Below are 24,300 nucleotides of genomic sequence, written 5' to 3'. Positions count from 1 at the left end.
AAGTTTCTGTGGGGTTTTGGTTGTGGGGCATTCCTTCCCTGTGAGACTTCTTTCCCCAGAGTCTTAGTGCCCCAGATTGCCACTGCCAACTCCTTCATAAATAGGAAAATCTCCTGTGCTGTTTGAATCCTTGACCAGGCCTCTCTGTGTACTCGAACATCTCCCCCTCAAGTGTATCTGACAAAATTAAAAACAAAAATAATCTAGGAATTAGATTGTACAAATGCATACAAAATGTATTAAAAACTTTAAGTGTACTGCAGTTGGGGGTTCTTATATTAATCCATGCACACAGATGACGACCCTTACAAAAATGTTTATTCAGATGTTCCATTAGTATACTTCTTTTAAACTAAAAATAAGAAAGTATACTTTCAGTCTACATTTTATATACTTCTCAAAAATATACTTAAAACATTACTTAAGTATACTTTATAAAATTAACTTGAAGTATACTTTTTTTTCGTAAGGGGGGGCAATGCTGTACCTCATCTCCTTTTGAAGCTACAGATGGTTCCACCTCATTCAAACATCCAGACTCAGCAACTATATACAAAATAATATCAATGTACTCAATATACATATGTTTCTCTTGCATCAGGGCCTATAGTTTGGTAAATATGGACCACGATAGATTTCAGATATCTGTGACTGTGAGTAATATATTTGATATATATATATATATGTATCCTTACTTCCTTACTTTGTAAGGTCTCCTTTGAGCTTGGGGCTCCGGGATCTTTGACAGTTAGAAAGAAAACAAACATATCACAAATATGACAGATGATGGAAAACATGACAACAAAGATCACAGCTGAAGTACTCCAACAACTTAGTCTTCCCCAATCCCAATGCTATTCCTTTAAATTGTTGCTGCAGTTGCATGTTTAGTGAACGTAGTTCTTTATTCACTGCTTCAGTTTCTTCTCTGAGTTTCTCCTGCTCTTCTAACCTGTAATAGACGGACATACTGTATGTCATGAGCGCTGACATAATAATAAAGAAAAACATATTCTGTTTGTGGTCAGAAACACAAAAATACATAGCAGTACACAGATGGTTTATGGAGTACATGCCCCCCCCCCCCCACACACACACACACCACCCCACGTGCTTTTCACGCCCGTCCATTGGTCAGTTTGCATGCGATATTCAGAGTCGGTCTTGCCAAAGGCATTTCCCAAAGCGTTCGACTCAGCGTCTCGTTCCTTCGAGGAACTAGGGTTACATACGTCTTTTGTATATTTCATATTTTATATTAATTTCATAGTATTTCATTTACCACTATTTCTTTTGAATAAAACCATTTCAGAAATGTCATGTTTTAGATTAGTAGTTATCTTGTACCCTGTCATGGACAAAGCTAACTAGTAAAACTTGATATTGAACGCATCCTAAATGTGCACCATATTGTAGTGAGTAACCTTTCTTGTTATTGCTCTTTCAAATCCCTCCATAATCTGTAGTCTGATCCAAAGGCAGATACGTTACTAGTTAGTTTCAAGGAAAATCATATTCTTTTTTTGTTTGCCAAATAACCCTGTGTATGTGTCCGTCCCACAACCCCTGGAAAAAAGTTAAGGCTCAGGTTTTTCTGCTTTAACCCCTGAAAATACCACCACAGTCTATCAGTACAGTACAGTTTGTGTCATTTAGCTGACAGAATTTTTTGTTGCCTTACAGTATATATTTTTTTGTCATTATTGTAAGAATTATTAAAACAAAAGAAATAATGTCAAAATGCAAAACTCCTAGTGGTTCTAAATAGGTTTCTTCTTTTGTTCTTTGATTGTGGAGTGAAATATGCCCTGAGGTTCACCTGAATGAATGCTGTTTGCGCCTCTATTTAAAGCTATTATACAGACGGAAAGTGATCAATCGATGCGTCTGTGTTTTGATTGCATGCTTTAATTTGTAGTGTTACTTGTAATATGTGATGTGTATCTGCTGGTTTAATGTCACAGGTTTTAGGGTGTCAGGACGGGACCATCGCCTTCTTCCAGCTGATCTTCAGCACGGTTCATGGCTTATATAAGGACCGTTATGCCTACAGAGACAGCATGACGGACGTCATCGTACAACACCTCATCACTGAGCAAAAGGGTGAGTCCACATATATCAGAGAAGTTTCACTTCATAAAGCTTTACTTCAGCATGAGAGTTATCGTATGTTCCTTCAGGTTTAGTCTCTGTTTGTAAACTAAGTATACTAACTGTAAGTACAATACTAAATAGTGAATTAATTAGTATTTCCTTGAACATATTTATGTTGGAGAGATGAAGACTCTGCATATGCAGATTTAATTTTTCTTTTAAAACTACTAACTTAAAACTTAACTATAGAATGTCCTTTGGCTCTATTTATCTTATGATTCGTCCTCTTTAGAAAGCATAATGAAGTAATATCAAATTCAGTGCATGTGTTTTAAAAAAACTTACATTTAGGTTAAAGTGATCATTTTTGCATCCCTAAAAATGAGTTTTGTCAAAATTGTTGTTTGACCGTTGCCAACAGTTTTGTCCCCAGCAATGGCACGATGAATCAGTCAATGAATAATCCACAGACCATCGGTATATAATCCAGAGGCATTTCACACACGCATTTTGCGGTTGAATTCTCATACACAGTCTAATAGAGCAGCTTGACCCAAGACTTCTTGTAACATACACTTAATTTAATACCAGGCCCAGGGATTCAGTAGAAAACTATTTTCTCATCCCTGGCCTAACAAAGGATGAAGACCATGAGCTATTACTCAAACATCCTGCCACCAGCACTTGACTTAATCAGTTTATATAGGAGTCCTCACCCTCACCCTGGAGGACGTAGCCCCCTAGTGCTGAGGAGAAGGAGCACAGTAACAGTAAGTTCAGTGAACTGTGACGAGTGCATTCACGTAATTGGGTAGCTGCTGTGTCTGTGAGCATGCAGTGTTGTAGTTATGTCATCAGTAACCAAAAAAAAGCTGATTAAAGCTGCCTTAAAGTGTTAGTTCAGCCTCGAAGCATCCTAGGAGTATGTGACTTTCTTCTTTCAGAATAATCCAATCAAAGTTATATTAAATATTGTCCTTGCTCTTCCAAGTCTTTCAATGGAGGTAAGCGGCTGTTTGTTGTCAAGTGTTATGAATCAGCTCAAGGGGGAAATGTGAATAATCAATCATAACTAGTTATGATAAATTATAAATATTTAGATCCGCTGTAAAAATTTACTTGAGCTTTCAGTGTCAAATATCTGTCAACTCTAAGAACGTTAATTTCCTGGTTAAGGAAAAATAACTTTCTTACCATACAATACTACTCAGAGCATGTAGCACAAATCTGCACGATTAGGGACTTCAGTAATGAGCAAACCATGAACAACCTCAAGTGTGATACGAATAAGACTTTATTAACAACATAAACACTTAAACTAGTCTAACACACACACACACACACACACACACAGTGGGCATAGGGAAAAGGGTTAAAGCTTAAGCAGTAAAGAGATGAGAAATAAAGACATGAAGCTATGGTACAGTTTGATGTTCAGCAGATCTACAGCCTGAAGGAAACATCAGTTTCTTAGTTCAAACACACCTTTGTCAAAGGTGCATATGATACTTAATGTATCAATTAATAAGACTAAGTTTGATACCTGTGAGTCTCGCCTGTTTGATAAAGAGTCCTGATGCACTTTGGGGCTTAAGTTGGTCTCTGCTGAAGTGAATAGATGAGACCAGTTTGAATCAGAGGGTCTTGATGAATTAATAGTCAAGGCCAAAGCCTTGAATAAAGACCCCTTGTAGCGAATCCATGCGTTTTTGTAATATAAATATACAGATTTCAAATGTACTAAACACTTTTTCCTCATTTCTGCTGACTGTTGGAAACAGGAAGATGTGAAGGCAGATGTCGTAGTTGATCAGCGCTGCGTGGTTAGTGATGAGCGCTAGGGTGGCCATAATTCATGACCAGCATTTTGTTTTGTTCTCTCTCCGCGCTCATTAGGGTGGCCAATCATACTATTTTCGCAAGACACGTTCCTGGCCAGGATATCTATATTGGTTTCCTGTTTACATAGTTAATGACGGTAAAGATCACTTGAACAATAACCTGCAGACATTGTACGTAAATCGACCAATAGTGGTGCGTGAGAAGGTGGGATCTACAGAGAATGGTCAAAGCAATGCAAATACATGTACATTTTATTGTTGGACTGGAAAGCAGCATTGAGCTGACTGATCGATGACATCACAGTAACGTGAGAGCAATTCAAAAGCACAAGAAGCCATTGGTCTGTGCAGTGCAAACAAAGCCAAAACATGGATATTTTTGGCAATATAAAATTCCTGGCCAGGACGTGTCTTGCGAAAATGGCATGATTGGCCACCCTAATGAGCGCGGAGAGAGAACAAAACAAAATGCTGGTCATGAATTAGAAGCACAAAATGAAGATTTGTAAAGAAAAACATCTGAGGATTTCCAAATAAGCCAAGAGGAGACTGGTTTTCCTATGCTAAAGTAAGGAAACTTTGTTTCCATTGCTCTTACATTTCCCAGAGGAGCACAGCGACGCATATATCTTCCATCTTCCGCCTGCTTGTCTTCCACGACCCACAGTCAGCAGATGTTACAAAAAAAGTGTTTATTACGTTTTAAATCTGGATATTTATCTTACAAATACGCATGGATTCACTACAGGGGCCTTTCTTCATCCCCTGGAGCCGTGTGAGGGATGTTTTATCACAGAGGTGCACACTTTATTTCACATCTTCTGAACTGTTGACAACAAACACCTGCTTACCCCCATTGAAAGACAATTCTTTATATAACTCCGATTGGATTTAGAACAAATTTTCATTCTCGTGCGAAATAACCATTTAAAACTGTGCATGTAAGAATTTGTTATTTGTGAATCATATTTAAAGGTGGGGGTGAAATGCTGGTTTTCACTCAATCTCCTGTTAATCTTGAGTACCTATAGAGTAGTACTGCATCCTTCATAACTCCAGAAAGTCTTTAGTTTTATTATATTCATAAGAGAAAGATAGTCTGCACCGATTTTTCCCGGAAAAACACGACCGGCTGGAGGCGTGACGTGTGGGCGGAGCTAAAGAATCACGAGCGCCAGTAGGCTTTTGTGTTGAGAGCGTCTGGAAGCTGTGACACAGATCCAGAGGCTGAAATTTAACAAGAGCAGCATCAGCAAAGGCTTCTCTATGTGGTATGTACTAAAACTGTGTATATTTGCTTAGCGGGTTTGGAAAATGACTAAGTTCCACTTTATGTCATCTTTTTTTTTTTAAGCTGTATGTGTGGAAAGTGCAGTTTGATGCCAGCATCGCATGTTGTTTACTTGATGTGCTTACGCGCCGATAGCTAAGTTAACAACACAGAGATATTTGAAGCAGTTTTACTCGCCGCCTGCGGTTCCAACACACGATCGTGACCCTTTTTCGTTGGGACTGCATTATCCTTAAGAAATAAACGATGTGCAAATCCGGCGTCAAACTGGGCCTTGTTTGTAAAACAAGCATCTTCGAAATGCAGGGAACAAACAAAAACACTTGCACAACTCCGTTGATGCTCTGTAAAAATAAACTCCATCCACTGGTCCCTTAATGCTGTTTCTCTTTTGGTAATCTGTGCAGGGTTGTCTTGCCCTGGCAACCAAAAACACACTTCTTTTGTGACATTTGTCGACGCTCTCGCTCTGATCAGTGAAGTCTGTTGTGCTCTCAGTGCTCTGCTATACGGGAGCGCGCGCTCTTCCGGCAGAAGTGCCTCAGGACCCATATAAGGAAATTCCGCTCCATCTAACGTCACACAGAGCCATACTCGAAAAAAACTTTCCCAAACTTGTGACAAACTGGAAGAGGTATTTTTGGAACAGAAATACTCCTTCAAACGTACAACTTAATTTTTGAAACTTTGTCCATGTTTAGCATGGGAATCCAACTCTTTAACAGTGTAAAAAACTCAGTATGCATGAAATAGCATTTCACCCCCCCCCCCCCTTTAATAATATGTCTCTGAAATGCAGTGGTTTTCCAAACTGTCCTGGAGCCTTGTCTAACACCCAATTCAACTTGTCAGCTCGTTATAGAGCTGAAGTGTGTCAGAAAAGGTAAAGGAAGAGTTATGAGAAACTATGGTGAGTGTCAGATCTGCATCATGTTCAGCAGCAGGAGCTCTTAAAGGTGCAGTGTGTAATGTTTAGCAGCAAATAGCGGTAAGATTGCTAATTGCAACCAAATGCTCAGTTCCCACTCACCCTTCATTTTAGAGAAGCTATGGTGGCCCACACAGGTAAAGATGTCAATTTCAATTTCAGTTTATTTGTATAGCACATTTATACACAACATCGTTGCCCAAAGTGCTTCGCATTGTGGAAATAAAAACAAAGTGGACATACAACTTTTAAAATACAGAATTAAACAAGAACTAGTTAAAAAGCCAAGCTAAACAGATAAGTCTTAAGCTGAGAACTAAAGACCTCCACTGATGGAGCTTGTCGAATATAAAGATGGAGATTGTTCCACAGTTTTGGGCCTGCTACTGAGAAAGCACGATCACCTTTTGACTTCTTTTTGGACTGAGGAGTAACTAGAAATAGTTGATTCGACGATCTTAAAGACCTAACTGAAATGTAGGGCTCTATAAGATTGAAAATATAGTTAGGAGACAAATTATGTAAAGCTTTATAAACAACCAGTAAAATCTTGAAATCAATCCTAAAGTTGACTGGTAACCAGTGAAGAGAACGCAGCACCGGAGTGATGTGCTCTCTTTTTTTGAAGCCCGTCAGAAGTCTAGCTGCAGCATTCTGTACAAGCTGCAGACTTGACAGTTGTCGGTGGCTGATCCCTACATAGAGGGAGTTACAGTAGTCCAGTCGCGAAGAAATAAATGCATGAACAACGGTCTACAAATCATTAAAACTAAGAAAAGGTTTAAGCTTAGCAATAATTTTAAGATGATAAAAACTACTTCTTACAACTGAATTAATCTGTTTATCAAAGCTAAGCGATGAGTCAGTAATGACCCCAATATTTCTCACATTATCCTTCACAGTCATCTCCAAAGAAGCAAGAATACTGACTACACACTCTTTAAAATGTGATGGCCCAAATATTATAATTTCAGATTTTCTTTCATTAAGCTGAAGAAAATTATTAGAGAGCCAAATTTTAATTTCATTCAGACAGAGTAACAAAGATTGCAAAGACTGTTCATCTCCAACTTTAAGGGGAAAATAAATCTGTGTGTCATCTGCGTACATATGGTACAAGATGTCATATCGACGATAGATGGATCCCAAGGGGCGCATATACAGAGAAAAAGATATTTTAAAGGAACCACAGAAGAAGAGACATTTGCAAAATTAACAGAGAATGTTCTATCCTAAAGGTATGAATGGAACCATTTCAGAGCAGTACCCCTAAACCCAACCTCACACTCCAGCCTTTTTAAAAGAATTTAATGATCCACAGTGTCAAATACGGCACTGAGATCTAACATAATTAAAACCACAGCCCTCCCAGAGTCAGATGCTAAAAATAAATCCTTCAAAACTTTTATCAGAGCAGTCTCTGTACTGTGACCAGCTCTGAAACCAGATTGAAATTTATCTAAAAGAGCATTAATAGATAAAAAAGGAGTAATTTGTGATAAAACAACCTTTTCTATGACTTTAGATAGGAACAGTAGTTTAGAAATGGGACGGAAGTTAATCAATTCTGTAGCTGCTAGGCTTGGTTTTTTAAGTAAAGGAGAAACCACTGCATGTTTAAGACAAGATGGAACAGAACCATTAGATAGAGGGCTGTTCACAATTGACTGTATACTAGGGCCCATAGTTTTGAACCCAGCTTTTAGAAACTGTGGAGGAACGGCATCCAGTGAAGTGGACGATGATTTTATATGCTTGACTAAATTTGCAAGAAATGGAAGGGAGACATGATCGAAAGAGTCAAATATGTAAGAGCTTAACATGGGGACTTCCACAACAATACTGCAGGGAACAATATCTTTTTTAATATGTTCAACTTACAAAAAAGTTCAAGAAATCCTCACAAGTATATAAAGTGGAATCTAACAAAGGTGCTATCGGTGGATTTAGTACAATGTTTATTGTGCTAAACAAAACTTTTGGGCAATGGACCGTTCTATTAATTAGGTCTGAAAAGTATTTTGTTCTTGCAGCTTTGACTGCATGCTGGTAAGTTCTAAGCGTGTCTTTTAGCAAAGCATAAGAGATCTGCAATCGGTCTCTCCTCCATCTGTGTTCGGCCTTCCTACAAGCCCTTCAGAACCCACAAATTTCATTGTTCAACCATTGCTGAGACTGAGGTTTATACCTTTTATATCTAAGTGGAGCAACATCATTCAAAATGTCCAAGCAAACAGAATTAAAAACAGCAGTCAACTCCTCTGTGTCTAAAGAGGGTCCAGATACCTCAATGATAGAAGACATTGAATTTGCCGCATAGGCCTCAGCAAAACAATTTGCTGTAGTCTCATTTACTGGTCGGACACAATGGACAACAGGTTTGCTTTTTGAGATAACAGGTGGAAGATAAAAGTGAAATGTAACAGAACTATGATCGGATATACCATTGTCAACTACAGACACATTACTAACAGATAACCCCCATGACAGAACTAAATCAAGTGTCGGTAAAGACAGCAAAGAGCAATGAGATTTCTTTACAAAGGTAAAGGTACTGTATTATTCAATAAATCAATGTTATTTCGAATGTTAATCTACTTGTTCATCATTGTCAGTGTTTTATTCACAAGAACAACAAAGTGACTTGTGCTCTGTAGAACAGTTTGTCCATTTAGGGCTAACTGTTATGGGAAGTGTTCCCGGTTCCGGTTTACCTAATTAATGCAGCCTTAAAATCTTTTAACAGATTTGGATATTAGAAGCATATTAGTATGTTATGTGTAGGGCTGTCACTTTTGTGAAAAAATCATTTTCAATTTTTAAGAAATAAGTGTTCACTGAATCGATTGTTTCCTTTTTCAATGTCAAATAACGGACGAACATAAAAAGAGCAGTGGAAACACACAAGTCAGCAATATTTCTTATTTATTGGCATGAAGTTTTGTGCAGAATAACAAACAGCAACAGGAGTGCAACATTCTCAAAAAAACATATATGCAGAGGGGACGGCTGCCATAACAAAAGAAAAACATCACTGCAGGCTTCGACCCGCCTGCTTTTATGATTTAGGCATTTCAAAAATCTCCAAGATTATTTTAAATAATGATTCAATCCATTTCAAACAACTGTTCAAAAAAATGGACTTTAGAACAGGCCATATGTGTTTTTTTTTTTTTATTGAACGTAACCGACAGAGCAACCATCAAGCCTTAGACAGTGTTCTAGGTTATTACATGCAAGTTTTTAGGCCCTATGATTAACACCTCTGTTTTTTTTTTGTTTTTTTTTTCTTCGGAATTTAGCAGTAAGAAATATCGACTATGCATTCTGTTAATTTTTTTAATTGGTGTGTTTCGCTGGGCTGTGAAGAAATATAAAACTGAGTATCATCAGCATAACAGTGAAAGCTAACACCATGTTTCCTGATGATATCTCCCAAGGGTAACATGTAATGCGTCAAGAGTAATGGCCCTAGTACTGAGCCTTGAGGTACTCCATACTGCACTTGTGATCGATATGATACATCTTCTTTCACTGCTACGAACTGATGGCTGTCATATAAGTACGATTTAAACCACTTCCATTGATGCCAACAAAGTGTTCTAGTCTATGCAAAAAAATGTTGTGGTCAATTGTGCCAAATGCAGCACTAAGATCCAATAAAACTCCAATAAAACGAATAGAGAGATACACCCACGATCAGATGATAAGAGCAGATCATTTGTAACTCTAAGGAGAGCAGTCTCAGTACTATGATACGGTCTTAATCCTGACTGGAATTCCTCACAGATACAATTTTTCTCTAAGAAGGAATATAATTGAGAGGATATTACCTTTTCTAGTATCTTAGACAGAAAAGGGAGATTCAAATCTATAATTAACTAGTTCTTTGGGGTCAAGCCTGTGGAGGCTTGGGGGACCTCGCACACAGCGAATAAAAGGGGTTCCAGCTATCTGTCCCAATTTTTCGCCTCTTGTACGAATTTATGAATCATTGTTTTCAACATGCGATTAAACCGTTAGACCATTCCATCCGTTTGTGGGTGATATACGCTGGTACGTACCGCTTTAATACACAACAATTCATACAATTCGCTTAACATGCGTGACATAAACAAGGTTCCCTGGTCTGTGAGAATCTCTTTTGGGATTCCCACGAGGGAGATTAAACGAAACAGGGCGTCCACCACAATCTTTGCTGAGATGTTGTGGAGCGCCACGCCCTATGCATATCATGTCGCGTAATCCACTATGACTAACGCAAAACGATGTCCCCGTGCCGATCGTTCTAATGGCCCGATGAGGTCCATACCAATTAGTTCGAATTAGTGATAATTAAGGGAGCACGCTTTGCACTGAAAGGCTAAAATTCATTCAGAATTTCTACGAAACGTTTTTTTTTGAGACACATGCAAGCTGCACTCACAAATTATAGCAGTGATTGAGACAGTGATAACCATGGCAATGGACAGGCCAAAAAATATATGTGAGAGTGGCCTATTTGTGGAAGCCATGGCCGAACCTCCACAAACAGCCCGCATCCTGAGTGAGATCCAGTTCATGGTCCAAAAACCTAGTGTAAACTTTATTGAGATCGGGACATATCATCCAGTAATGTTATTTCCAGTAATGGATGGCAGAAAGTTCAGGAATGAACTCTGTGTGTCTTTGTCTGAATGTTCTTGACTTTTCCCCCATCTTTCTCCTCGTAGTGCGGATAAAGTGCCGTGAGTTGGTGAAGAAGATCGCCATCTACCGCAGCAGGCTGGCCATACAGCTTCCTGAGAAGATTCTGATTTATGAGCTGCACTCCGACGACTCCTCCGACATGCATTACCGCGTCAAAGAGAAGATCTGCAAGCGCTTTGAGTGCAACCTGCTTGTCGTCTGCTCACAACACATCATTCTGTGTCAGGTAAAAAGCCAGGCTAAAACATAATACCACACCAGCATCAAGACATATGTGCCAGATCAGGGTTTCCCATAAATTGATTTATTTGTGGCGGGCAAATAGATTTTCCAAAAGGCTTTGACATCATTGAATAAACATGAGCAATGCAAGTTTGTTTTCAGAAACTTTCTATGTAATTTTCATTCCATCTTGCAAGTAATGCCTCATAAATCAGTGTTTGTGAGCTCAGCGTAGCTTTAACCGTTACCGGAGAAACCTCTATGTAATCCTCTCTAATAGTGCCTCCTTCTGGCAGAAAAATAATTTGCATATTTATATTTGGGGGCAGGGGAGTGCTGCCACAAATAGACTGTAAGGCTGTGGGAAACACTCCAGATCATGCAATGTCACATCAAATAACTTTTCTAGCTATTCTATTTCTATTTCTATTTCTATTTCTATATGAATGCTCCATAACATTCTTAAAAGAAACAATTTAATATTTGACTGATGGATAAAAACAGAACATGACAGAACATTCACAAGTCACCCTGTCAAAGTGACGAAGTGTGATTTTTGGGCAGTGTAGTAAACTGGTGAACTTGTGAAAGAAACTCAGCAGAAAGATCAGCAAGAAAAGTGTTTGTGCGGAAGCTTTCCATTGTGTTCTGGTTTGATCCATTAGTACTGCTTTTTAAAGTGACATCACAAGACTTTCTGTGGATGAAGCTCCTACCATGTTATTCAGGTCTTGTTTTGTCTTTTTGATTCTGCAATCATTAGACACTGTGACCTGATGAATTCATGATCAATATCACACAGATGATTCCACTAGACTGCACGTCTTCATATGTGATATTTCATATGTAATAGTAAAAATAAATGGACAACAACAAAACCTACCATTGTTTATGAATACTTCATAATTTAAATAATAATTAAATTTATTTATTTTTTTTACCACATTACAATTTTTTTACCACATTGCTTTATTCAGATACTGTGTGTGTGTGTGTGTGTGTGTGTGTGCGTGTGTGTGTGCGTGTGTGTGTGTGTGTGTGTGTGTGTGTGTGTGGGCATGTTTTTGTGACATTTCAGGACACAACTCTGTATAATGTCATGGGTATGACACAGGTATTACAAGGAGAGGGTGACTTATGAGGACATAACCCATGTCCCCATTTCTCAAAACACTTATAAATCATACAGAATGAGTTTTTTTGAGAAAGTAAAAATGCACAAAGTTTCCTGTGAGGGTTAGGGTTAGGTGTAGGGTTGGTGAAGGGACATAGAATATACAGTTTATACAGAATAAAAACCATTACACCTATGGGATGAACACACTTTACACAAAAACAAACGTAAGTGTGTGTGTGTGTGTTTTTGTGTGTGTATTTGTGAGTCTGTGTGGAAACCACTGGTAGATCTCATTCACCAGCTCACTAATTCAGAAATTCTGGTATTTGGAAGTTTAGGCCATGTCCACAAGAATGAGATCAGGGGGATGCAGTTAGGGGGGCTGCAAAAAAAAGAAGCAGAAAGGCTTGCAAAATTCTGCTCCGTTTCAGCCAACATAGGGAGCATCCAAATATGGAGACGGAGATGTTTTGTTTATCCTTAATGTGTTGTGTATTATAAATGGAAGAACCTGTATGTGAGTCATGAACTGTATGTCTGTCATCTTGCCAAAGACCCTTCCCAGAGTATTTGGATCTTGTTTTCTTTGTAATGTCTTTCAGATCCAAATAAAAGCAATCAAGTGTGTGTGTAATCTTGTGGAAGAAGCGAGGTCATGCAATGTTCTCTAAAGCATGATCAGACACTGAGCTGTATGATGACTGAGAGTCTATATCTTGCAGTCGGGTCAGATGTTGACCCATCTCTTGTGATTTGAAGCAGCTTATTCAAACTCCACACTCCAGAAATATATACAGAAATACATACACACAGTGATGCAGCTCGTCAGGATGCTCTCAATTAGGGCTGCACGAGGTGTCGTTTAAGCATCGATATTGCGATGTACGAATCCGCGATTGTCACATCGCAGGATGTTAGATGTAGGCTGTCGTAGTTGATCCGTTATTCATTAACTGTACAGGCAGCTGCTCCCCGGCCCTTGATTCGCGGATTAATTGCACAGTTAATGTCCTGTCAGTTTAACATAGCGCATATAAGAACGAGCAGAGAGAGAGAGAGGGAGCTCGAGAGAGAGAGAGCACGAGAGAGAGAGCACGAGAGAGAGTGCGCACAAGAGAGAGCGCGCACAAGAGAGAGAGAGATAGAGAGAGAGGGCCCCAGCCGCACGCGCACACACTCACCTTCACCGTCTTCAAACAACACAAGCACTGTCTTGCTCTCTCTCTCTCGCGCATATTAATCAAAATCAATTGACACGATGGTGTCGAAAAAAATAAATGTGATGTGATGTGATGACATTTTTTCTGTCTTCAAATCAAATCTTGTGTGTTATCCTAAACTGCAGAGATAATTACACAACGCATGCTGTACACGTCTGATTCGCGAACTAATGATTCCTTTGAACCAATTCAATTTAATGAATGGTTTAAACAACTGACATGTCCAACACTGAACTCACGAGACGTCTGAATTGGTGTAAAAAAAAAAATCTGTAACACTTTACAATAATGTTCTATTTATTAAATGATTTAACTTCATTATTTAACATTTACTATTACTAAACTGCACTTCTACAACATTATTATAGCAACATTTAGGCTATAGCCTTCATTGTTGAAATCAAGTTGTACAGTATTTGTTAACATAGTTAATGCACTGTGAAGTAACATTACCAAACAATGAACAGCTGTGTTTTTATAAGCTAAGATAAACAAAGATTAATAAATATAGTAACAAAAGTATTGCTCATGGTAAGTTCATGTTAGTTAATATGTTAACAATTCAAACCATATCCTAAAGTTACAAACAAATAATTTACTATAATTTAAATAAAACTATGATGTTTAAATCATTTAAAATGAGAATGTAAGTGTGCTCGTGCCATTTTTGTTTGTAAGAAAAATTATCGCAATATATATTGCAGAAAAATAAAATATCGCAATGTCATTTATTCCCAATATCATGCAGCCCTACTCTCGATGGTGCCTCTGTAGAAGGTGTACATGATGGGTCGGGGCTCTGGCTCTTCTTAATTTGCGGAGGAAGTAGAAAACCTGCTGTGATTTCTTGGCCAGTGCTGTGGTGTTGTCGGTCCAGGAGAGGTCCTCTGTGATGTGTACACCCAGGAACTTGGTGCTGCTCACTCTCTCCACAGTCGCACCGTTAATGGTCAGAGGAGTTGAAGTTGAAGAAAATGCTCCATGACAGATTGGTGTGTGGAATTGTGGCTGATGGAATACAGCGTTGGTTGTTGGCAGAACTGGAGCCGACTTTCGAAAAAGCATTGAAGCTTGCGCAAGCCATAAAGACTGCAAATAATGCGCTGGATTTACAGCATCAAAACAAGGTGTCCAAGGACCTGCACGATCAATGCAGATGGTGCTCAAATTGGAATCAAGAAACACATAAAGAACCACGCCCTAACTGCTACATATGCGGGGGTGATCACAAACCACATGAGTGCCGTTTTCTACAAGAGCAGTGACACAAGTGTGGTAAGAAAGGTCATATTAGAAAAAATTGTTGGCATACAGTATAAGAAAAATGTGAGTTGGCTTTTTTTCCCACCAAATGTAAACCTAAGGGGGGGGGGGTACAAGCGACAGCAGTCCAGCACACTCAAACATAGATCAGCTCATCAAATTAGTGACCCGGTGGAAGGAACTGCCACAACTAAGCAAGCCAGAGGCAACAGCGGCAAGGAACTGAAACTCCATTGGTGACAGAATGGAGAAAAAAAAAAAAAAGGTGCTCCTCTGAGACAAGGTCTTTACAGGGGATCTGTATCTGGGCTCTAGTTGTCCTGGTCTCCGCTGTCTTTCAGGGCAGTAGAGGTCCTTTCTAGGTGCTGATCCACCATCTGGTCTGGATACGTACTGGATCCGGGTGACTGCAGTGACCCTCTGATCTGGACACAGACTGGATCTGGTGGCCACGGTGACCTCGGAACAAGAGAGAAACAGACTAATATTAGCGTATGATGTAGTGTTATGATGCAATGATGTAGCAAGTACATCTGGTGTTATGGAAGTGTTCCGGTTAACCTTATTAATGCAGCTTAAAAATCCTTTAACAGATTTGGATATTAAAAGCATATCCGTGTGTTATGTGTAAACCAGGTTAAAAAGATGGGTCTTTAATCTAGATTTAGACTACAAGAGTGTGTCTGCCTCCCAAACAATGTTAGGTAGTTTATTCCAGAGTTTCGGCGCCAAATAAGAAAAGGATCTGCCACCTGCAGTTTATTTTGATATTCTAGGTATAATCATATTTTGAGAATGCAACGGACGTGGAGGATTATAATGTAACAGGAGCTCATTCAAATACTGAGGTGCTAAACCATTCAGGGCTTTATAAGTAATAAGCAATATTTTAAAATCTATACGATGTTTGATAGGGAGCCAGTGCAGTGTGGACAGGACCGGGCTAATATGGTCATACTTCCTGGTTCTAGTAAGAACTCTTGCTGCTGCATTTTGGACTAGCTGTAGTTTGTTTACTAAGTATGCAGAACAACCATCCAATAGAGCATTACAATAATCTAACCTTGAGGTCATAAATGCATGGATTAACATTTCTGCATTTGACATTGAGAGCATAGGCCGTAATTTAGATATATTTTTGAGATGGACAGATGCAGTTTTACAAATGCTAGAAACGTGGCTCTCTAAGGAAAGATTGCGATCAAGTAGCACACCTAGGTTCCTAACTGATGACGAAGAATTGACAGAGCAGCCATCAAGTCTTAGACAGTGTTCTAGGTTATTACAAGTAGAGTTTTTAGGTCCTATAATTAACACCTCTGTTTTTTCAGAATTTAGCTGTATGAAATTACTCGTCATCCAGTTTTTTATATCGACTATGCATTCCATTAGTTTTTCAAATTGGTGTGTTTCACCGGGCCACAAAGAAATATAGAGCTGAGTATCATCAGCACAACCATGTTTCCCTGATGATATATAAAGCATGAAGAGTAGCGGCCCTAGTACTGAGCCTTGAGGTACTCCATACTGTACTTGTGACCGATATGATAACTTTTCATTCACTGCTATGAATTGATGGCGGTTATATTAAGTTAAATTTAAACCATGCTAATGCACTTCCACTGATGCCAACAAAGTGTTCTAGTCTATGCAAAAGAATGTTGTGGTCAATAGTGTCAAACGCAGCACTAAGATCCAAACTAAGTAATTAAATCATTCAAAATCATTTAATCTGTGTAATATGTTCTGTAAAAAAGATATATAATATTGGCAGCATATTCTGCGATAATATCGGCTAAACGGCTCTACATGATTTATCATCATGGTATCATAAGACGACCAAGTCTTCTGAAGTTATTGTTTTCATTTTTACTTTTCATGAGGCTTTAATGGTGTTTTTTTTTTTTTTTTTTTTTACTTTAGAAGTAATTCTGCTTTATAATTCTTGTAGTTTTTGTTTAATAGGTTAAGGGTTAAAAAATAGATAGTATTAAATAATTAGTCATACATGCGTAATGTATTGATGGCAGTGTATGAATGTGGATATATGAGTAAAAGGAAGAGAGAAAGCGAGGAGCCACTGAGTCCAGCATGATGGGGAAGAGAGAATTCAAAAGCAAAGGCCAGAGAAAAGAGAGCGCGCCAGGCTTTATACTCCAGCATGGAACTGAAGCACACATGAGACATTCCGTTATAGCTGCTCTCTCCTGACATTTGACAGATGCTCCATACCTAAACATCTCATCCGCAGGCCTTGATCACCATCAGCACTTCAGTGGCTTTACCACTTCCAAATGGCCCCTTTATTGGTGAAGAGGAAAACAAATGTCTTTGTTCATCTTCAGCTCTGGATAGGCAGCAAGAAAACTGACTAGTAGTCAAGTTGAGAAGCCCCTATTTCATGCACCATTTATTTCCCACGTCCCAGCCGACTTCATGAGACTTATCCCAAATCACACACACCTTTCATCACGGTTGTCTTTTGGAGTTGGGTTTTGCTGGGCTTTGTGTTTATGTAGCTCTACCCTGATTCTGTGAAACACGTTGCACAGTACTTAAGATCTTATGAACGCAGAGCGAGGTTGGGCAGAATACACGGAGGCTACTGGAAATGAACAGCAAACTGACAAACTGTGATGCATTTTTTAAAAGAATTGAACTGTGTAATTTGGCCTTGTTGTGGTGTTGATTATTATTTCATGAAGGTTACGCAGGTGTCATAGAGGATTAACCACAGCAGCTCAAGCAGTTGAGGCAATGCATGAACTGATCAGATGTTTCAATGCAATGCAAGTTGATGGGATTGAAGTGTGTGCCATATGCATAAATATACATGGAGGTGCAATTCATCACATTAACCCTGATCATGTCACACAACCACAAACTGACATCTTCAACACCGTAGCCTATATATCTATTGTTCCATTGCTTCTTTGGGTAAGATTTTTCCTTCACCAAAAACAAAATTGAAATAAAGTCGACTTGTTTGTGTATTTTATTAAATGCATGGTCATTCAGTCATTTTGTGAGTGTGACATAACACTCTAGATGTATGTTGTGGCCACTATATATATATATATATATATAAATAAATATATAAATATGTGGAGGATGAGATGGTTTACATTTGCATTTGTGACCTTTCCTCTCTCTCTCTCTCTCTCTCTCTCTGTGTGTGTGTGTGTGTGTGTGTGTGTAGGAAAAGAGACTGCAGTGTTTGTCCTTCACGGCCGTCAGAGAGAAAGAGTGGCTGATGGAGTCTCTCATTCGCTACATCAAAGTGATTGGTGGCCCGTCTGGACGAGAGGGGCTTCTAGTGGGGCTGAAAAATGGAGCTGTATGTGACCTAGAAAGATATAGTTATTGCTTTTGAGTAATGCATTTTGTTTCTGTCCAGTGCTGCATGAATACAGCTTCTTTTCTTCCGTCTCAGCAGTGTAAATAGTTCAGAATCACTGTGAAAGCTTTTATGTGTGTAGATCCTGAAGATCTTTGTGGACAACCCGTTTGCCATCACGCTGCTGAAGCAGAACACATCAGTGCGCTGTCTGGACATGAGCACGTCTCGCAGCAAGCTCGCAGTCGTGGACGAACACAACACCTGCCTCGTGTACGACATTCACACCAAGGAGCTGCTCTTCCAGGTCATGATGAGCTTCAGTCTGAGCCTGTGTATGACCTCTGACCTCGCTCCTGCCCTGACTGCTGTCTCCCTGACTCTGTAGGAGCCCAATGCCAACAGTGTGGCGTGGAACACACAGTGTGAGGACATGCTGTGTTTCTCTGGCAGTGGATATCTGAACATCAAGGCCAGTAACTTCCCAGTGCACCAGCAGAAACTGCAGGGCTTTGTGGTGGGTTACAACGGGTCCAAGATCTTCTGCCTTCACGTCTACTCTATGGCGGCAGTGGAGGTGCCTCAGGTACGAGCTGGGCTGTAGAATACCACTGTACTTCAGTTTCTTTTGGGGGAGTTGTATTTTGTTCAAGGACTATTTAAACCGACTACTTGTTCTTTTACTTGATTACATTTATGAAGACAAAATAGTACTTTTTTTACTCCTTGCAAACTTGAAAAGTACTTGTTAAATTTTGGCATATTTATTTTATCTTATGCATGTTAAATATGATAAACGGCAGCTCAGATGTGTAAGAGCCATTGAGGGTTGTTTTCACTCATCAAGCACTCGTTTCTACTTCAGTTGATTACAAAAGTTTGCCATCAGATCTGAGAACGCATACTGAGGAAGCAGAGTGATGTTTTATTAACAAAGTTTGGGAGGAGCATCTTCAGGTATTCAAACTTAATTAGCTTGATAATAAATATTAAATTAATATCCATATTAAGCATATTAATCAATTTAAATCATTAACAGTGCGACAAACATTGTAAAAATACTTAAAGTGCCTTAATATATATTTAAAACAGTAATATTAAAAGATCAACTTAAGTAATCACTATATTAATGATACATAGAGACATACATAAAGGCAAGCAGATGAGGTCGGAATAGGAACGCAATCTCCTTCATGGTTCATTGTTTTCCTTATAATTGTTTTCTATGGGAAAACATTTAATGTGAAGCTTTGCACATTGTGTTTATATTCTGGGTTCATATGCTTGCCTGTACAAAATATACATCATCAATAAGGTGAATTTCACCTTTTAATATTTGTGTTTTACTACACTACTAATGCAAACTGGGTTAAAATAACTGGCTGTAGGTGGAGCTATGCTTCATTTTTGCCCACAGATGGGTGTTCTTTCCTATGAGTGTGACATAACGTGAAAATTATAAATAAAGGGATAGTCTATCGAAACATTTAAATTATCTCATAATTTCCCAACAGTCATGCTGTTCCAGATAAATGACTTTCCTTCTTCAGATAAAGATTTTTTTTAAAAACAAATAAAGATTTTTATTCTATTTAGTCTATTTTCTCTGAGTATCTGTACTTTCAGTTGAGTATAGATTAGTATAAGTTGACATTTTCAGTCTCATATTTATAGAGAAATGATGGAGAATGATCTCGGTAACTACTCCTTTACAGCTAAATAAAATCCACATAACGGTAGGTTGTTTAACAAAATTATATTAATTGGAAGTAGGCCAGTTAACCGGGCTGAGAAACTGTTCAATATTTTCTTTTAAATATTCCAAAATTCTAAATCTATTCCTGCTGTGAAAACATTATTTCACAACTTCTGATTTTATGGAGCAAGTCAAAGTGAAGTTAAAAGCATGTTCCTTGTCAACATGTTTTGTTGGAACAATAATCCTGCCAAAAATGACCTGTAAGAAAGCTAGTGCCTACCCTTAACCATGAGTTCACCTGTAAACCAGAGGGAATGATAGATACACTGTGAAGCGCTGCAACATTAGATTCATCCATTATTTATTTTAGGGCAACATGTCTAATATTAATGAAAACCAGATGTAATTGAAGAAGTTCTTGAAGTTGTGTTGAGTGCATTTTTTGCAAACACTTTCAAATCTCCTTTTTGATTTGATTTATTTGACCATTTTGTTTAAGATACATCTTTGCATCATACAGATTTTACTGTGTGTGAGAACTGCTGGTGTTAAAAGAATGACTTAAAACCGAACTACGTTTAGTAAGAATGGTGTATTTACAATGTTCACATAAAAGACTTTAAAACAACACGATAAAACCAAGTAAACTCAGGCTGTTAAAAGAATACAGGTTTTCTGTCCATACCCTAAAATAGTCTATGAATCCCTGTTTCACGAGTTCACACTTACATATAATTAGCTGAAGTATTATAATGCATATTTGGCGTGCTGTCCGGGGAAGGGGCTCCGAGCTCGGGAATGGCCCAAACCTAGAGTACCCCAACCCCCCAAGGTCCAGGTATGTATTGTTAGCTGAGTGTCTGTTAGCCATGCTGCTCTTTATACAGTTCCTGCTTCCTGTCATGTGACTGGTCACCTGACAGGCCAGCCATACATTTCTTTAAGACATACACACTAAAATGTAATGGGGAATAAAATGGACTTAAGGAAACATGTAAACCTATTAAAACTCTATTATCCATAAAATGATTGCAATAAATAGAGTGGTAAAACACCATGTTTTGAATACTTCTATCACATGGCCATCAGCATCATTGTCAGGAATATACGTACAACAGTGCAGTTCACACAAGTACACTACCCCGTCCCCAGGAGCCCTCATAGCCCTCATAGTTCCTTCTTCATGCCTACCACCATCACCTTAGTAGTGTTCATGAAACTTATCAGTTCATATCTCATAATTTCAACTTCTATTTGAAGAAGGCTGATCCTAAGCGCTGGAATTAGAGCATGGAAGAACGCTCCATTCTACAGCCTGTGTTCCCTTGCAACATCATTGTCTTGCCCAACTTTATTGGCCTGCTTGATTTGTGAGGACACTTTCTTTTCGATCCCTCTCTAGTCAGATGATGTTCAGTGTAGTTGTTCAGGTGTCTGGACTACTAATGTTCCTCCGTACAGCTCCACCATGGCACACGTTCCCATGCAATGCCTGGATAGTGAAGCATATACGACCTGTCCACACAGCCAATACACGTCTTCCAGCTAGGTTTCTGAAACATGTCTTTTTTTTAGCTTTTTATATTCTCTTTAATTTTTCCAAGCTCTCTTTTCCTCTGTTCAAGGCTGTTATGCTAAAGGCACGTTTTTTTTTTTTTTGTTTTTTTTTTAAATGATTCTTAACCCACTCGGGTGTAATTCTTTTCATATCATTGTAAATTGGACTGTCCAAATCATCTAGATCGATCTTAGATTGAGCTTCCCCAGACATCCTCTTTTCTCTCAGACGTGTGTCTTCACATTAACTCGTATGAAGTCTTGCCGTGTCTTGCTTCCTTGCGAGACCGTCCTGCTTACTCACAGACCTTTTATTTCTAAGAACCACTTCACTTACTCACTTGTGCTAATAAATCCGGGAATACCAAATCTTAATTTGGCAAATTAAAAACCCCATTTTTATTTTATTTTAAAGGGTATTGTAATTTCGAAATCTGTCTCACCGTTTGTATTACGTGTTTTCTGATCCGCTGAGAAATCAGCAGTGAAGGTGAACACAGTAGTCTTTGTATTGCTTTAATTCTTTTCAGAGAATGATCTGGTTTACACACAGCTTGAGTCTGTGTGCAAAGAGATAACACACACTCACAGCCCACTTTATGAGGACGTTTGAGCCAGTTATGTTGCTCAGTGCTCATCACCCCATAACACATGCACATCTCATTCACATTACATGGTAGATGTCTGGTTACTCTCAAAACGTCCCTTCAACCTAAAGCAGTTACACACACAAGTCACACAGAAGAGCTCAATGTCCCTGTGGACTATTTACAACCTTGATCATTGTGTTTAAAAAGATACTTATATGTGATGAATGCAATCAATGCAACGTTAACAAAATTAACCATTTCCTTAACACCACTGACATTGTGGTGTGTGTGTGTGTGTGTGTGTGTATTTGCCTGTGTCCGCTTCCTCTTCCCTGAGTCTTGAACTGTGTTACATAAGCCGTATTTCCACCGCTGGAACTTTCCCAGGAGCTAGGGACTTTGGGCTGGTACTCTGTGTGTTTCCACTGCAAGAACCAGGATCTAAATAAAGTGAAAAACTGGTCCTCAGAGTCCCTTTCGAGTTCGAGAGGAACTTTCGGGGGCGGGACTTTGGCGCTAAACTTGCTGATTGGTTGAGTTCTTTATTCAGTTGATCTATATTGTTAAAATTAAAATAAAAAGAGGCAATACTATTTGATTTAATATTTAGTTTCATTGTAATGTAGGCTATATACACATTTCCGTTAACTACAGTTTTGCGGATATTAATATGTTTAAATGAAAATGAAAGGAGGCAGTGGTATTTGATATCCTATTTAAGTTGTTCCAGGTAATTTTGGTAGAAACGTGGCTATACACATATACATGTTCCTTAAATCATCCTGGCGACCCATTTTTCAAGGTTTTGAAACCACTGCCCATGAAAGGCCATTATTCAGACAATGAGGTGTAAAGGGCGGTTCACACCAAAAGCTGTAACTATAAAGATAACACCAGAGGACAGTATCGTCCGTCTGTTCCAAGCGCACGCTCGTCTGCCGCTTTACATTCTCAGCTCATGACAGCAGGATGGATTCTGATTGGCTGTCATTGTTTTTATTGTTCATCAGCTGGAAAATATTGTTCTGAAAGTGATTCCAACAAAGTGTTAAGGTTCTTGCACACAGAGGACCACATTTTTGCACGTTAAAAAATAAATCCCGTTTACACACTGCCTCCTAAACTTTCATCTGTCATAAAAAATTAGGATGGGGTTCACTCCTTCCTCTCTTGGCAATCTCAGGAATGGATAGATCCCATTTTTTCTCTTTATTTTTCTCTTTTTAAGAAGAGAGAGGGAGCAACAAAATCCTCCTCACGGATTGAAGACTTCATTTTCTATTGTTTTGTGATTTATTTATTTTTTCGCAACTGATTACTTACTACGCATTTGGCTCATAGTGCAAGGACCTTTAACAGTATAACACAGCATCTCACTCCTTCTCAGGGAACCAGGTTGTGTACATCACCTGAGAGGTTTGAAAACATTGTCATTACAGTACAAGTGTACCAAAATACCTGCTCCTATTTTGTGGGCTTTTCAGTCAAAAGGTTGAGAAGCATTGCTACACTTTATTTCACTCAGTAACATGACTTTGGCACATGAACTTTAATTTAAAGGGGTCATATGATGTCATATGATGTTCATATGAGGTTATTGATCCATTAAAAATCACATCAAATGACTCCTTTAATGTATTCTTCTATTTCATCCTCTTGGACATACGTTGATCCTGTTACACTTCTGGTTTAGCTGATTCTCATTCATTGATCTCTGCAGTCTGCTCCGATGTATCAGTACCTGGAGCGACGCATGTTTCGGGAGGCCTATCAGATCGCCTGTCTGGGTGTGACCGATAATGACTGGAGGGATCTGGCCACCGAGGCTCTGGAGGGACTCGATTTCCACACCGCCAAGAAAGTGAGGCACACACCCACTGCTTTACTCTATCACCATATTAACAAAACATTTCAGCTGATATTTGTGTGTTTGTTTTTGTCATCAGGCGTTCATCAGGGTTCGAGATCTGCGCTATCTGGAGCTCATTAACAGCATTGAAGTAAGACATCATTCTCCGGCGCACACATGCTTCATGTTACACTCTTCATCTCATCTGATTCTTAAATTAGAGCTCACTTTCTGCCCTAAAAATAATCAAATCATTATAGTCTTATAGTACAGATTTGTACTGTTTAAAAACGTTCAGGGATGTGATATTTCTGTATTCATAAATATTTTTTATATTTTTTTAAATGCTAAACAAGCTGCAAAATTGCTGTGTTGGCAAATGCCTTTATTTCATGCTTGGATCACTCCTGACCGCTCTGCCAGAGCTAGTTGTGTGTGCGGGACACCCTTAACATGAAATAAGTATATAATCTGACGGAGTGTTTGAGTGAAGCTGTGAGCAGATCCTGATCCAGTGTTGGCAGCGTCTCAGAGCGGCTTCTCTGTATATTCTGCTCCAAACAAACTCCATCTCAGCATGGACTGGGCATTTAAAAACACAAC

At 38.8% G+C, this 24,300-nt stretch overlaps 1 protein-coding gene across 4 annotated transcripts in view; it reads left to right on the top strand.

Moving 5' to 3' along the window:
- The window catches only part of ift122 (intraflagellar transport 122 homolog (Chlamydomonas)), an 80,319-nt gene that overhangs the window by 26,190 nt on the left and 29,829 nt on the right, over positions 1-24,300 (top strand). For all 4 annotated transcript variants that reach the window (XM_052605246.1, XM_052605244.1, XM_052605245.1 and 1 more), the window contains exons 10-16: positions 1,965-2,103; positions 10,867-11,069; positions 17,865-18,002; positions 18,145-18,309; positions 18,391-18,588; positions 23,569-23,709; positions 23,795-23,848. In XM_052605246.1, the coding sequence (XP_052461206.1) occupies positions 1,965-2,103; positions 10,867-11,069; positions 17,865-18,002; positions 18,145-18,309; positions 18,391-18,588; positions 23,569-23,709; positions 23,795-23,848 (1,038 nt within the window). The remainder of the gene's footprint in view (positions 1-1,964; positions 2,104-10,866; positions 11,070-17,864; positions 18,003-18,144; positions 18,310-18,390; positions 18,589-23,568; positions 23,710-23,794; positions 23,849-24,300) is intronic.

Source organism: Carassius gibelio, chromosome A8 (genome assembly GCF_023724105.1).
Source record: "Carassius gibelio isolate Cgi1373 ecotype wild population from Czech Republic chromosome A8, carGib1.2-hapl.c, whole genome shotgun sequence".
NCBI lineage: Eukaryota > Metazoa > Chordata > Actinopteri > Cypriniformes > Cyprinidae > Carassius > Carassius gibelio.
The sequence above is the reverse complement of the archived record's forward strand: the minus strand, read 5'-3'. Positions and strand labels throughout refer to the sequence as shown.